Raw genomic sequence first — 16,825 nt, forward strand, 5'->3', positions numbered from 1 at the left:
AAATAGAACATCATGAACAGAAATATAAACTCAAAATTGTAATCAGAATCATAAAAATAAATATCAAAATTTTTTTAACCCTAACTCAGAAATTTTAACCAACCAAATAAACGGTACAAAATCACTAATTGAATGAAATGAATAAAATAAGTAGAACAAAAAAAAAACAATTGAATGACTTCAACAAAACAGATTCATACAGCAGAACATAAAGGGATAAAAAAAAAGCTAAATGAAACAAGTTCATACCTGAGGCTGAGGCTCCATTGGAATGCTCGAAGTGTAGCGATGAAGGGGGAGACAGAGCACCACTGCGCTGACGACGATGCTGGCTCTCTGAGACCTACGCTACCACTGCCTGCTGAGGACGACGGTGTAACACCCTGACTTTTAGCACCTCATGATCGTACTAAAAGCTCAAGTCACTTACCTCTATTCCTTTAATTAGATACTATGTTTATTTAATATTGAGCCTTCGTGAATACGAACAGAAACTCTTATTAAGAAAATGAAAGGAGACTTTGTTTTGAACCACTTAATCACAAAAGTATATATATATATATATTCACATAGCTTTATATACATAGACTTATTTCAAAGATCCTCAATACAAGTCCTACCCCTCTAAAAACTAAAATAATAAACGATGAGGGAAAAATAAATTCTAACAACTCAACTTGTGAAAATAATCTTCTATGCTCCTGTAGCTCCGCACTAATCTTTCGCACCTGTAGCTGAAAGGAGTGGAGATAGAGGGTAAGAACTGGGAAGTTCTTAGTAGGATCGGGGTTAGAAGTTTAGTTCATTTTATATACTTGGTCAGCAATAACAGTCAACAAGGGACTATCCAATTCAACAATTATAGAACACAGAATTCAAACAATTATTTAGCAAATTCACAATCACAAAAAACACACTCACAAACAAATATGCGCAAACAAGTATGATGCATGTCTAGTCATATCGCAGGCCATGAGCTCATGTGTTGGTTGCCTATCTGCTCCCGACATTACCCGGGTATGAGTCCCAAATATGACTTTCCAGATGCATACAATGTGCATATAAGTCTTACGGTCAAGTCGCATACAGTGTGACTTTAAAATGTATTATAATATGCTTACATTTGGAAAACAGTTCTCAGTGTGTAGGCGTCTCCACTATACATTTGGTGTTAAGGTCCAAACAAGGTCGCATCTGCTTTCTTGTGGCAGACAGCCTTTTAAAGCTTTTTCTTTATCTTTGCCCTCTGCTCTCTTATGGTAGAGATCTACTCTCCTGTGGCAGATATCTCTTCAGTTAATATATTCCTTTAATCTTTGTTCTCTGCTCTCTTGTGGCAGAGATTCCTTTAATTATCTCTCTTTCCTTTACTTTTCTTTCTTCTTCTTTTCTTCCATACCATTTCATAATATAATTTATTTTCGCATTATTCCCTCGCCTTTCCCTAAGCTCTTATGGAAAAGAATTATAAAATACTTTAAATGAGTCTGTGTTTTCTAAAACTTTTAAGATCACTCTGTTTGCTCTTCTCTGACTTATAATAATATTAATAATATTTTTAATAGATAGTATTCTTAATAAAATAATAATAACAATAATATAAATAAGATATTTTAAATAGTTAATATATATATGTCTTTTCTTAAAACTTAGTTTATAAAATCGTATTTTTAATTTTTTACTAATTACTTTTTAAACCATGAACTTTTTAATATTTTATTTTAATCTTAATATTTTATAAAATTATATTTGAACCCTCACTTTCTTTTCATATTTATAAAAATAACCCTAAACTTTTATAAAATACCCATTGTTATCCCCGTACTTTATCTACTACCCAAAATATCCCGAAATTTATATAATTACAAATTATACCTCAATTTTTATATACAAATACAATGTTATCCTTCAAAAATAAAGTTTAAATATTAATCTTTCTCTCATACCAAAACCAAAACCCTTAGTCCTTTCCTTTCAAAATATTACTTGTATTTTAATCCGTTTTCGAGTCTTTCGATTACCAATTTTTCTCAGTTTTTAATTTAATCTTTCAACTACTAAATTTCATCAATTTCCTCAAAATACCTTATCACAACAGTTCCAAAATCATTAAAACAACCACAACTGAGCTGTTTCTAATAGCCAAACTAATAAATCACAAGCAACAACAATAATTCAATATAAACTCATTCAAACTCAAACAATAATCAACCAAATCAACATTCACTTATCAAATTCACATTTAATTATTATAAAGTTACCAAACCCTACCTCCATGCGAAATCAAAACAACAAAAGTTACGGAAAAATTTTCTGACCGAACTATTGAAAAAAAAATATCAGAAATCGTCTGTGCCTCCTAGAACTCCAATTGGTCGAACTCAAGAGAAAGGGGAGTTACGTCACCGTTAGCTTTCACCAAACAAAAATAATACTAAGATATAGAGGAGGAGAAGGATACAAATACTTTTATCAGATTAAATTTTTTATTGGAGTTACGGATCTCAAAAAATCAAGCGCCGAATGATCAAAGGAAGTCACGGTTCGGTTTCCTCTTCCTCCCACTCAGTTCCTTTCTTTTCCACGTTCGGTGACAAATGAAGAGGTGTGAAGATGAAATATAATGATTTTTAGTTAAGTGACATTGCTTTATTAAGTGAAAGGGCATGTGTCATATATATATATATATATATATATATATAAATAAAAGCATGTAAGCCATGTTTTCATTTTTCCTTTTGTTTATTGGATGGCTTCGGCCACTTTTTTTTTAAATAATAATAATAATAATAACAATAATAATAATAATTAAAATTTTTTTATATATTTTAAAAATATTTTATTATAATAAAAATTATTTAAAAAGCCTAGTAAATTTTAAATTTAAAATATCATAAAATTTAACTATGGAAACTATAAAATTTAAAAAGTCTAGTAAATTTTTACTTCATCCTCCGTTTCTGTGTATGAGCTACCGATACAGCCTGTTGCCTCCTCATTGTTCGCTGTTGATCTCAGCGGCAATGTTGGAGACGAGGTAAGGTATAGGGAACATCTTCCGACCGAATTACAGTGTCCTACACCGGCTGGTGTTGGAGAGGGATTGTTTGATGATCCAGATGACGATGATGTCGAGCCAGATATGATCGCTGATGACAGCGGCGATGATCTTGGAGTGAGTGATCCGAGAAGGGCTACAGGTGGATCTAGTTCTGGCACACAGCAGTACCCACCCCATTTTTCATTGTTGGACCTGGATGCCATGAGGCATGACGAACATCCTGGGCAGCCTGCTGGATTTGGCGCTAGAGATACGGAAGGGTCTGCCGGTATGACAGAGTTCCAGGTTGGGCAACAATTTCGGGATAAAGATGAGGCGCTGTTGAGTGTGAAGACTTACAGCATCCGCCGAGGGGTACAGTACAAGGTAGTTGAGTCAGACTATCGAATGTATGTGGAAAAGTGTTCTGAGTTTGGGAATGGGTGTACATAGTTGATTCGGTTGAGTCTTCGGCAGCACAAGGGCATCTGGGAAGTCAAGCGGTACAATGGACCGCATACCTGTCTCGCCACCTCCATCTCCAGCGACCATAGGAGTCTGGACTACCATGTGATAGCGACATTCATTATGCCAATGGTTAGGGCTGATGCATCCGTCAACATCAAGGTGCTTCTAAATGCCACGGCTGCACACTTTGGGTTCAGGCCTACGTATAGGAGGGTATGGATGGCGAAGCAGAAGGCTGTTGCCATCATCTATGGGGACTGGGATGAGTCGTACAACGAGCTCCCTAGGTGGGTGTTAGGAGTTCAGTTGACGATGCCTGGTACTGTTGCAGTCCTCAGGACTTGCCCTGTTCGAGTTGGGGGACAGCTGGACGAGTCCCAGGCTTATTTTCAGAGGCTATTCTGGACGTTCTCCCCTTGTATCGAGGCTTTTCGTCATTGCAAGCCGTTGGTGAGTATTGACGGCACCCATCTATATGGCAAGTATGGGGGAATGTTTCTTGTGGCGATTGCACAGGACGGGAACTCCAACATACTCCCGGTGGCATTTGCACTAGTTGAGGGTAAGAATGCTGACTCTTGGTCCTTCTTTCTCTCCCACCTCCGCCAGCACTTGACACCTCAGCCAGGTCTGTTAGGTTATTTCAGATAGGCATAACGGCATCAAGGCAGCACTTGAGGCGCCTGATGGGGGATGGCTACCTCCGGCTGCATACCGGGCATTCTGCATTCGACACGTAGCAGCAAATTTCGCCCTCACCTTCAAGGGCAAGGATGCCCGGAGGCTTCTTGTGAACGCCACATATGCAAAGACCGAAGTGGAATTCGACTACTGGTTTGACATTCTGCGCTCTGAGAATCCGGCAATGTGTGAATGGGCGAACCGGATTGAGTATTCGTTGTGGACCCAGTATTGTGATGAGGGTCGAAGATTCGGGCACATGACGACCAATATATCTGAGTGTGTGAATTCCATCCTGAAGGGGGTAAGGAACCTCCCTGTATGCTCGCTGGTGAAGGCCACATACGGAAGGTTGGCAAAGCTATTCATCCGTAAGGGGAGGGAGGCAGAGACGCAGCTGGGCACCGGACAACAATTCAGTCAATACCTGGTAAAGTGTATCGAGGCCAACCTCAAGACGGCTAGGTTCTTCACGGTGACTGTTTATGATAGGGATAACTCGGAGTACACCGTGGCAGAAACGACTCCGACTAGTTCGTTCTCACTGGGTAGCTACAGGGTCTCATTAGGCTCGCAGACTTGTGATTGTGGGTACTTCCAAGCACTCCATTTCCCGTGTCCGCACGCACTGGCATGCTGTGCCTACTCACGTCTTACTTGGCAGCCATACGTCCACGAGGTCTATCGCCTTAGTTCCGTTTTCGGTGTCTATCGGTTGGGATTTACACCTCCAATTCCAAAGGGTTTCTAGCCACCGTATGACGGGCCTACCGTGATACCGGATCCGAACATGAGGCGTGCGAGGGAGGATCGTCCGTGGTCCACCCGCATACGTACCAATATGGATGAGGCAGATCCGAACCGGCCAAAGAGATGTGGCCTCTGCAGGCAACCAGGACATACTCGTCGGAGTTGTCCGCAGGCCGGAGGAGCCACCCACCCTGGGGGGAATGAGTAGGAGCGTTCTGTTGTCTGTTTTTATTTGTCTTTGGGTTGTCAGTTGTATTTTATTTTCATTAGAAAACGATGTTCTAGGTATGCTAAGTTATAATTTCTTAGTCATGAACTTTGTATTTCGACCCACATATGTATGTTGAATGTCTTTCTAATTATGAAATTAAGTTACATAACCAAAGTACACATTCTGTTCCAGTGACTAATACAAAATACAATAACATGAAAGTAACTGCTGCATGAACTAATGACCTAGGGCACACAAGAATAACACCGATAACCAAAACAAAATACATAATACAAACATAAAGAGACATCATAAACCATCATCCCCCAATCATCTAAACAGGTGCGACCCCGTGCCACAACGGCGTGGAACCCGTGCCCTCTGACCTCTCCGTATAAACGGCTCCTCATCCTCAATATCGTCGCCGTCGTCATCCGGAGCAGGCTGTGTCGGCGTCCCGGGCAGGACATGTACGGGTCTGGATGAGGACGGCCCAGCAACTGAATGTGACCCAAGAGTATGTGCGGATGCTGGCGTCCCACCGAGTGCAAAAGCCTTCACAGGAGCTGCCGTGGGAGGCTCGTTCAAATCTACATCTAGCGGAGCCTGTGTCGCTGTCGTCTGACCCCGTCCTCGGGCAGCATCATCCTCCTGCATGATGGTCTGGATATCATCAAGGAAATGTGGTCCACCGAACTCGGCGACAATCCCATCACCAGCAAGGAAGTCTGGAAACATGGACCCGGGACTCACCCATGGTGTACTCTCCTGAAGTGGCTGGTCGTCACCGGGAACACCGACAAAGTAATCTCCGAGCGGACCTATGCCAAGCCCCGTGGCAGTCTGACTCGAGGGATCTCCCACACCAGATCCATACCACTCACCATCATGCCCCCCGTGAACGGGCCTAGCATCCCCATAGCAACACCTCCTCCAGCTGCACCCCGACCATGATCAGGGACATCGTCTCTAGCAGCAGCCCCCCTCCTCCTGCCTCCACGCCCACGTCGTCTCCCGCCCCCTAGCAGCCTCATCACCCTCCTCCATAGCATGATCCAGCCACCGCCACTCACGCTGGCTACGACGTGTCCCAACTCGAGCTCTCCTCTCAACACGACGTCTGTCAGGAACATCGTCGACTCGGTCCATATCAGGAATTCGGCCGGCACCCCTCTGCGTCGCCTCATCCAGAATAGGAATACCTCTCGGATCCCCCAAGTACATCTCGGGCGACAAGAACCTCTTCCCGTGCTGGTGCCACCATGCCAAGAAATCAAGCGAGGGACCCGGGTCAGCCACGATGTCGAACTGTAAAATGTGCTCCGCACGATTCTGCCAGTGAAGATGGCAGTCAGGTAAGTGCAACGAGAACCAACGGTCGCCTCCTCTCCCGTCCTTTGACATCAAGAAGTCGATGTTCAGGGCGGGATGCGGCGGGGGCTGTACGCCGCCAAACTGCGGTAACACTCTATCAACCTGATGCCACTCAACCACCGCAAAATATATCAGGGACGTCACACACCGCCATAACATCGTATGCCGAGGCTCTAAGACCTCCGGATGGACAACCTGGATGACGTCGAGTGCGCTATAGGGCATCCATATGAACTGAAAGAACCAAATAAAATCAATTTGACGTTTCTGTTAGACCATATAAACAGAAAGAACGACTACATATAGATATGGGCTCAGCGTACTTACATCTCGAGGCTGTAACAAGTCGATCTTCAGGCGAGCCATCTGCACCCGAGGTCCCTTGTTGCTAATCCCAGGATTGTAACCAGACCACCTGCGTAAGAAGTTAAACATGTTAATGCATTCATGAGTCACTCTAGAAGCCATGAAATTGCTTGCATAATTGAAAATAAATACAATAAGGCTACATAATACAAAACAATAATGGTACCTCGAGGCAAGGGGCCAGCTAAACGCATCATACCCAGGAGGCCTAAAAGAAGGAAACCTCCAAAATATCCAAGACTACAGTAACTGTAACGGCCCTGCTAACTTCACGACATGTCTGTTCGCGACTCGGCACATGCACCGGTACAGCCATGCTAGTGCCGCCGACCCCCAACTGTAGCCACCCATCTCCTAAAGCCTAGCAACAAAGGGTAGCCATCTGATGTGTATACGATTGCCGGACTTGTCGACAAACAGCTGCGTGCCCAACAACATCATGATGTAGGCACGGGCAAAGCGCCTAACTGTCTCCTCATCAGCCCCGTGGGGACACTCTCCAAATGTCTCCTGGAACCAGGTGCAGTTCACTGCGAATTTCTGAATTTGGTTCTCAGGAGGTAAAACACCGAGCAACTCATGGAACCACTGCCAAGCTGGCCTCCCACCCTCAATGTATAGGTGGAAGTCTGTCAGGCAACCACTAACGTAATGTCCGTCCACCGGCAACCCCAGCTGGTATGCGACGTCCTGAAGCGTGATGGTGCACTCTCCGAACGGCATGTGGAAGGTGTGTGTCTCAGGCCGCCATCTCTCGACGAATGCACTGACATGGGGCTCGTCTAGTCGGAACCATCTGTCGTTCAGTCTTGCAAGATGGTACAATCCGGCCATCTGCAAGTACGGAACGTACCTCTCATCAAGACGCATCCCCTGCTGCCGCCTAACGCTGGATATGCAACGCCGAGGCTGGACAGTAGATGAACCGCATAATTAGAACAGATTCACAAACCACTAACATATACAATTCATTTCATAAAGAACAAAAAAAGTAATCGTGCGATACAACATATATTAAACCAGCGACCAACATTGCATACATAAACGGCAGACATAGACCGGTTCTACAAACCACTAACAGTCACTAAAACCACTAACAAAAACCACTATCCTAAACCGCTAACACTAACATATACCACTATAAAAAACCATTAACAAAAACCACCGGCCTACACCACTATCCTAAACCACTAACAATAACATAAACCACTATCAAAAACCATTAATAAATACCACTATAATAAAACCACTATCATAAACCACTAACAAATATCACTATCATAAACCGCTTTCATCAACCACTACCATTAACAACAAATACTATAAACAGCGCAACATCAGAAACCACTAACCTCGTCGTTGATCACCCCGGCGATATGAGCAACTCCATCCAACCGATAAAGCCTCCCCGGATCGTCCCCCATCGCCTGAATATGTCGCTCCGATCTTACTCGGCCCGAATGTTGGTCGTTTTCTCTGGGGTTTGGTGGGGTATGAGAATGACAAAGTGATTCGAATGAACTTGGTTCGAACTCCTTATATAGCCGAAACCCTTATAATTCAAATCAACTTGATTCGAATTACTTATTGTTACCAAAATCACGTAATTCGAATCAATACGATTCGAACTCCTTTCGTGTGCCCTTCTCCATGTAATTCGAATTGATATAATTCGAACTTGCCTTAGTTAATTCGAGAAAAGTTGATTCGAATTACATGCGTTTTGTGCTTGGGAGTAATTCGAATTGAATCAATTCGAACTATGTGTAACCCTAATTCGAACTAATTTGATTCGAATTATATAATATTGTCTTCTGGTGGATTGATGTCTCAGATTTTTATTTGGCGGATTTGGATAAATATGAGACACCCTTGACTCATTTGGGTTTTTTACCCATTTATTTAGCTAAAATTATTAAATTTTAAAGTAAAAATATTTTATTTTTCTAATATTTTTGCATAAAATACACAAAAATTTAATTTTTAAAATATTTTTTAAGAATATATATTTAGTAATTGAATATATTTATTGTATTTAAATATTTTAAAAATATTTTTATTATTAAAAAATTCAAAAAATATTTTTATCAATAATTTAATAATTTAAATTTTTTTCAATTTACTCATTATGTTTATGAAAAAGTTAAAAAAATTAATTTTTAATTAAATATTTTAAAATATTTTTATCAATAATTTGATAATTCAGATATTTTTCCGATGAGTTTATGCGAACGTTAGAAAATTAATTTTAATTAAATATTTTAAAAATATTTTTATTATTAAAAATTTTAAAAAATACTTTTATCAATAATTTGATAATTCAAATATTTTTTCAATTTACTCATTATGTTTATGAAAAAGTTAAAAAATTAATTTTATTAATTAGCTAATATTAGTCAATTTAATTCAGAGTTTAAAATTTTAATTTAAAATTTAGAATTACTAATTTTTAATTTAAAATAAATAAAATAATTTTAAAAATTTAACTTATGTTGCCAATAAAAATTGATTACCTATTGTTACTCTAAGTTTTATTAGACATACACAGATACTTTCAAGTTTATTTCCACACATCCATGGCATAAACGCAACCAACAAAAGAAATCATTAACGATGACTTTACATACATACATACATAAATACATACATACATACAATAGTTCAATCCATTCAAACGAAGGATAAACATACATACATGTAAGGTTGGAATTTGGAAACATACTTCCTTATTCTATTGTTCACCCAAGTTCACACTTTTTATTTAATTTATATTATATAAACACTTCCAAAACAGTCCCGAAAATCTACCCCTTATTAAATTCCAACCATGCATATAATGTCTTCTAATTTTCTTTTAGTAATTATTATGCCTTGAGAAGATGAGCATCCATGTCTTTAGTATTTTTGTCAAACAATTCCAAGTAACCGTAAGGAGCTTCGACATTATAATTAATTTTCTCATATTCAAGTGTCCATTTAGCTGAAACACTTCCATTGCTGTTATCAATCTCTTGAGCGATGACCTTCAAGACTTTATACTGTTGACTTATGTCTCCATCAAAGAGATTGAATTTGATTGTCTTGTTCTTCTCATCAACGGATTCAATTGTCTCCTTGCATGTAGTTATTTTACCATCTGTTGCTTGACAATAATCAAATTTTAAAGAATATTAAAAAGAAAATTAAAGAAACCCGAGAATAATTATGTCAATTACTTGACATAATTACATGCAAATTATGATAGTCCTTTTGGTTGTTTTAAAATTTTGTCTTTTGTCTTGGAGACAAAATCTATTTTTTGTTATATGTTTTTAGGAACTATAAAAAATACAAGAATTTTGTCAATTTATATATATACTTATAACTCTCTTCTAATAATCTCATTGGTTATGAATTTTTAAACAATTCATATAATTCTCACTAATATATATTATTTCGTAGAAAGAACTTTTTTTGTTGTAAATGGAGGAAACTAATTAAATTTAATAAAATCTCAAAAAAAAAAAGATTAGAAATATAATTATTCATATATCTTTTTTTTAAATTAATTTTTTTAAAAAAGTGATATTATAACATAATATCAAAACTTCTATAATAAAAAAAATTAAAATTTGATTCATATTGAACTTTAATAAAAAAAATTTAGTCTAAAATAAATAACAAAAAAAAAACATATAAAAAATTTATGTAAACCCAAAAAATAAATCTTACATGAAGAGACATATTAAAAATATAATTATTTATGCGACTTTTTCTATAAATTTAGGTTTTTGAAAAAAATGATATGATGACAGATAAAATCCGACGAGATGTTTTATTTTTAATTTACAAATTAATTGATTTAAAATTAAGCTTGATTACCTATAACATAAGTCCAGTGCTTAATCGAATCGCCAATGCTGTGCCAATCCTCACCCTGATGCAGCTTGGTGTGATGCACTCTTTCACAAACGTTTTGATATTGGTGGAGAGATTTTGATACAAAATTAAAGAACTTTCCAGCAGGTGCATGGATCACAATTTCAGTACTAAACTTACCACTCAGTGCCATTGTCTTAAGAAGGAAACAACTACTATGAAGCAAGAAATCAGATAATACTAATAATTTAATAAAGCTAGCTAGCTAGAACATCTGATGAGAGATATGGGACAATGAGTTCAGATTTGTAGGACCTTATATAGAAAAATAAGCTACCTATGTGTTTGCCAGTTTGCAAACCAGAGTTTGCATAAAATTGATTTTGTAAAATTGATTTTGATGATAAGTTAGTTTGGATTAACGTGATTTATGTTTGGTAATCTTTATATCAAAATTGATTATAGTAAAATAAATATTGTTTGGATTATACTACTCAAAATCACTTTTAGATGAAAAATTACTAAAATAGACATCAACTTTATATACATGTAAAATCAGAATACTATAAAAAATAATATAAAAAATATTTATCATATAAATAAAATAAATACAATAAAAAATAAAAATATAAAAGAGAGTACTATAAATTTTATAATGCCACACAAAAAGAAAATATTCTATAATTTTTTTTAGTATCGTCAGTACTCTTTAATTTAGTATTATTTTACACTATAAATTTTTATTATTTATGACTCTATTGTTACTTATAATTAATTTTTTATTTATTTTGTCCTTTTTTTATAGGATCATAATTTATATTATTCAAAATTTTGATAATAAACATAGTATATAATAATTACAATTACAAATTTCACAAATTCAGAATAAAAAATAAAAAAAATTAATACAAAACAAAAATAGAGTACATCAAAAAATAGAAAAAAATTATACAGATAAGAAATAATAAAAATTCCATAAAACCAACAACATATATCATATGAACAAAAAAATACCATAAAACGTAAATAAAATTCATATGAATAAAATCAAATAAAAATAAAAAAATTTCAATTTGTCACTGATTGAAATAAATCTGAACGATTTTGATGAAAAAAATGGAACTAAAAAATTATGAAGAAGTAGGAAGAACTACAAAGAATGACAGTGAAGATAATAGTTACTAGTATCGTTCTTATAAAAGAAAATGAAGGGTAGGGTTGGTAAAAAAGAAATATTTTAGCTTCTCCTAAACGTGAAACGTAAAACGTGAAATGCAGAAGCTACAAAATTGAGCTTCTCCTAAACGTGGGTTCAGAGGCAGAATCAATTCTGCGTTCACAAGGATAAAAATTGCCAAACATCAAAGTGAAACTTTCAAAAAGGTCAAACGGGCTTTCTCCTCCCCAACGTGTTTGCCAAACACACCCACGTTTATATCGTCAGCTTGTTCCTCACTATTTAGTCAACACAAAAAATAGTCAATATATGTTATTTTACTCAATGAAATTATCTAACAATGATTAATCACTAAATTCTAAACAAATTTTTTAGGAACGCAAAATAGGTACCATCATATTTTTATAGTTTTATTTGTATTTTGGTTTTATTATATGCATCACGAATTAAATTTGATTATATTATTTATAAAATTTGATTATAGTGCGTATAAAGTTTTATTATCAATGTAAAATATTAAGGTTGCGAGAACTGAACCGGTCACTAAATCGGTTGGGTGACTGGTTTAATAGTTCAAAAGTTCAATCGGAGTTCAACCGATATAATTAAATATAAAATAAAATTATTAAAAATTTAATATATAATTTTAAATATTTAAATTCAATAATTTTTAAACTAATAAAATTTAAAATTTTATAATTTTACATAATAAATTATCCATAATTTATAATTAAAAGTTCATAAATAACTTTAAACATCAATCTTTATAACTAATAAAAATCAAAATGCACTTAAATGACAAAGAAATAATGTTCAACCACAAACAATTATTCTAATTTCATAAAAATTATAAAAAATATCAATAGAATAAAAAAAATTAACAATCAAAATTATAATGTTCTACAATAGCAATATCAAATTTGTCGAATACAATTGCTTGTGATGTTCTCCTTCTCATTATCCTAAAAATTTTCAAACCACATCAATTAAAAAAATCAGTACAAAAACAAAGAATAACAACAAATAAAATAAAAATTCATAATCATAAATGATATAAAGCAAGAGTTATCTATCTATCTACTTAATATATTAAAACTGGGTTTTTTCCCAACTAATGAAGGTGAGGTGTCGATCTCTCGTAATTCCGTTTTCCCTCCAAAATGAACTTTCCTATTCTTTATTCTAAATTATTTTATAAAAAATATCTTTATTATAATTATATTATAATTAATATTTAATGAATAATACATAATTATACTAATTTAGAAACATATCTTTCTTATAATTATATCAAATCAATATTTAATGAATTATTAAACTACTTATCAATTATCAATTGAAAATACTTTTAATAATAATAATAACAATAATAATAATAATAATAATAATAATATATCATAATGATATGATAATTATACCGGTCGTAGTAATCATGATAAGTAATCATGATAAGAATATTTAAATCTAATGATAAAATGATCAAATTTTATGATATTAATAACGCACATTAATTTTAAATATTTTGTAATTTTAATTATATTAATTTTAAAAATATTAATATAATTCTAATTCTTATTTATTATCCAATAATAATAATAATAACTTGAAAAATCTGTATATAAACTATTTCAATTACCCGTGTATTATTATTAAAATTCTATATGTTTCTAAATATAAGTCTTGAAAAACACGACATGACACGGGCTATTAGTGTAGAGTTGTTTAGGTTTGTTTAGGAAGATATAATAGAATTTATATTTCTAAATTTTAAAACATATATGTCTATTTCAATCTGTGTATATCAGGTATAATATTTTTATTCATTGTCCTGAATTTCTCTGATTATGATAGAAGATAATGATTCTAATCATATTATGAAAAATTATATAATTTTAACAAAATTAATATATGATGTGTAATTACTGTATATAATAAAAAATTACCTTAATAATAAATAATTTACATATTTATTTTTGTTTTACTAAAGTCTATATATAGTGTTTTTCTGTGGTACATGAATCTAAATTTGAGACTCAACTCATAATTTTATATTTATTATTTTTCTTTTACTACTTCATAAAATAAGAATATATACTTTGTTTTTCATCGAAGTTGATACTTTTAAGGTACAATTTATAATTTTGATACACTATTAGTGTAAAGTAGTTTTACACAAATATTCAATGACGTAATATCATATCATAAAAAATAACTATCTTTTATATTGATTGCATTCACCTAAATGATAATCCAAAAAAATAAACATAATTAAATAATTATATAAAATATTTTATACTATCAATAATTAAAATTAGACTCTAATTTGTATCTAAAAATATAAGATAAAATTATATATTAAATTAACTTAATAAAAACAAAATATTATTGTAACATTATTTAATTAATAAATTTATTTAGTTAAAGGTTATATCTCTGTTTTTTTTTTCAATTCCACTTTAATATTTACCAATAAATTAAAAAATTTTGTATTGGATATCTATTTTGATAATTAGTTCACAAACAAAAATTAAAATAAAAATCAATTAAAATATTAACGCATTTTATACTTTTATCTATCTAAGTAACTAATTCTATTATTATTATTATTATTATTATTATTATTATTATTATTATTATTATTATTATTATTATTATTATTATTATTATTATTATTATTATTTAAAATTAATTTTTTGTTTTTTTATTAAATAATTAAATAATAATTAAATAATCTATAAAATATATAATGAGGATATGAGAAATTTAGTATAAATTTTTTTTCTAAAATATCATTTATTGTATATAATTCATAAAAAAATATATTTCACTTTTATTATTGATTAGAAGATAACTTATTTATATTTTGATTAATTTTATTTATTATTATTATTATATTTAATTTATAGAAAGATAAATTAATAACCATATTATTATTTATCAATATATTAATATTGATAATGATTACATAAAAATTATTTAATATTTAATATTTTTATATTATTTATTTTTTATATATTTTGATATATTTATAAATATTTTTTATTATTTTTATATGCTATATATTTACTTCCACTATTTAAAATTTCTGGATCCGTCACTACTTTTGAACATGTTTCTTAATTTATTTTTTATAATTCATTGAATACAATTTATTACGGTAAATTTATTATATCAACTAATTGATTTGATTAGATATTTAAATATCACACGATTTATTATAATTCATATCAATCAAATAATTGTAATTTATTAAATCCAATCAATTATAATAAATTAATTATATCAACTAATTAATTCAATCAATTATTTTTTAATTTATATTTTTGAATTCAATAAATCAAATAAAATCAATTATACTAATTATTTGTATCAACTAACTTATTTGATTAATTCTTAAAAATATTTTTATTTAATTTATTTTATTTATTTAAATATATGAATTATAACTGATTAGTTATTTAATTTTATTACGATAAATATCAAATTCTATTTCGGATATAAAAATATAAAATTTTATTCCTTCCATTTTTATTTTACCACTATAAAAGATCATATATGTTAGAAAAAAATATCATTCATTTACCAATTACTCTTTCATTAGGTAGCTTTTACAACAATTCTTTTTCTTCCCATGAGGCGTCGTCGCAAGAAGGTAACTATCGTGGACACAAACCACCACACACTCTTCAACTCCCGTGCTCAACTTCTCATCATTCAGAGCAATATGATATGTTATCCATGAAGCATTTATAGACCATGGTGTTATCATGTATGCATAAATAAAAAAAAATTCTGTAATTAAGCTTAAGTCATTTACCTATTTGTGTGGTATATTATAGTGTGAAATTACTTTCAATTTGTGTTGTGCAATGATATTATGGTTTAATTTAAACTTTTGTTTTAGAACTGTGTTATGATTTTATCTCATTATTTTCTCTTAAATATCAAGTTGATGTATTTTTATTTATTATTATTGAAACGGATGTGATATAAAATCTGTAAAAAGAAAGTATAAAACTCTCACACTCAATTTATTTTATTGTAGTCTTTTATCTCTTATATTTCTTTTTATTTTGTTCTTATTCATTTTATTTTCTTTTTAAATATCATATAATTTATTATAATTTATACCAATTAATTAATTATAATTCATTATATCAGTTAGTTTAATTCATTAATTTATAATATGTATGATAAAATAGATTATTTGTTACTTATACGTTTATTCTTCTAAAATCTAAATCTGAATAATTATACTTTTAGTTTTAGTTATGAATAAAATATTATTAATAATAAATAATAATTAACCACTCATAGTTTTAATCAAAGTGTTTGAATGATTTTTATATTTATTAATAGTAATTATTGATTATTTTTTATCAATAAATTATATTATAATTTTATGTTAGTTCATAATTGATTAATGATTAATATTCATAAAGCTATGTTATTCTAAATTTTATATTTTACAAATATTTTATTTAAATATATTTTAAACATAAAAATGTATTATTTTTAATAATATCATACTTTTACTTTTTTTAATTATTCTAAATGAATATTTTATCAAATACTAATTAAAATCATCCTTCCATTTGCTTTTACTAATTTATTATCTAACTATTATATAAAATTAAAATCGTATTAATGAATTTAATATTAAAGTTATTTTGGCTTTTTATTTAAAGTATTTTTCGATTTTTTTAGTTTAATCAACCAAAACTATTCAATTATAAATAGTCACTTCTATCTTATTTTATATTATTAACTAATTAAAATTACTAAAATTTAATAATACAATTCTATTTTATATTTTTATATTTAGTTCAATCCATTTAAGTTATATAATAATCATTTTAATTTTTATATTTTATAATGTAATACTACATACATTAATAGT

The 16,825-nt window shown here is 31.7% G+C and overlaps 3 protein-coding genes across 4 annotated transcripts; 1 reads left to right on the forward strand and 2 right to left on the reverse strand.

Annotated features, from left to right (window-relative positions):
• The first annotated feature begins 288 nt into the window (after nucleotides 1-288).
• On the forward strand, nucleotides 289-4,940 carry LOC112770367 (uncharacterized). Its single transcript, XM_025814735.1, has 5 exons — nucleotides 289-375; nucleotides 2,984-3,388; nucleotides 3,494-3,777; nucleotides 3,847-4,070; nucleotides 4,156-4,940. The coding sequence occupies exons 1-5, from the start codon at nucleotides 289-291 to the stop codon at nucleotides 4,938-4,940; spliced, it is 1,785 nt and encodes a 594-aa protein (XP_025670520.1).
• A 338-nt stretch (nucleotides 4,941-5,278) lies between these two features.
• LOC112770368 (protein MAIN-LIKE 1-like) lies at nucleotides 5,279-11,041 on the reverse strand. 2 transcript variants are annotated; one of them, XM_072224092.1, is made up of 5 exons: nucleotides 10,312-11,041; nucleotides 8,243-9,733; nucleotides 7,057-7,799; nucleotides 6,852-6,939; nucleotides 5,279-6,758 (listed from the first exon to the last, which is right to left on the reverse strand). In XM_072224092.1, the coding sequence occupies exons 2-3, from the start codon at nucleotides 8,312-8,314 to the stop codon at nucleotides 7,245-7,247; spliced, it is 627 nt and encodes a 208-aa protein (XP_072080193.1). In that variant the 5' UTR covers nucleotides 8,315-9,733; nucleotides 10,312-11,041; the 3' UTR covers nucleotides 5,279-6,758; nucleotides 6,852-6,939; nucleotides 7,057-7,244. The 2 variants fall into 2 exon arrangements, with proteins under 2 accessions (XP_072080193.1, XP_025670521.2); XM_025814736.2 differs by lacking the exon at nucleotides 10,312-11,041 and having other exon boundaries at nucleotides 8,243-8,807.
• LOC112771963 (MLP-like protein 43) lies at nucleotides 9,661-10,941 on the reverse strand. The gene is made up of 2 exons (XM_025816832.3): nucleotides 10,752-10,941; nucleotides 9,661-10,026 (listed from the first exon to the last, which is right to left on the reverse strand). The coding sequence occupies exons 1-2, from the start codon at nucleotides 10,939-10,941 to the stop codon at nucleotides 9,755-9,757; spliced, it is 462 nt and encodes a 153-aa protein (XP_025672617.1). The 3' UTR covers nucleotides 9,661-9,754.
• Nucleotides 11,042-16,825: the final 5,784 nt, after the last annotated feature.

The sequence above is a fragment of the Arachis hypogaea genome, chromosome 18, assembly GCF_003086295.3.
Source record: "Arachis hypogaea cultivar Tifrunner chromosome 18, arahy.Tifrunner.gnm2.J5K5, whole genome shotgun sequence".
Taxonomy (NCBI): Eukaryota; Viridiplantae; Streptophyta; class Magnoliopsida; order Fabales; family Fabaceae; genus Arachis; species Arachis hypogaea.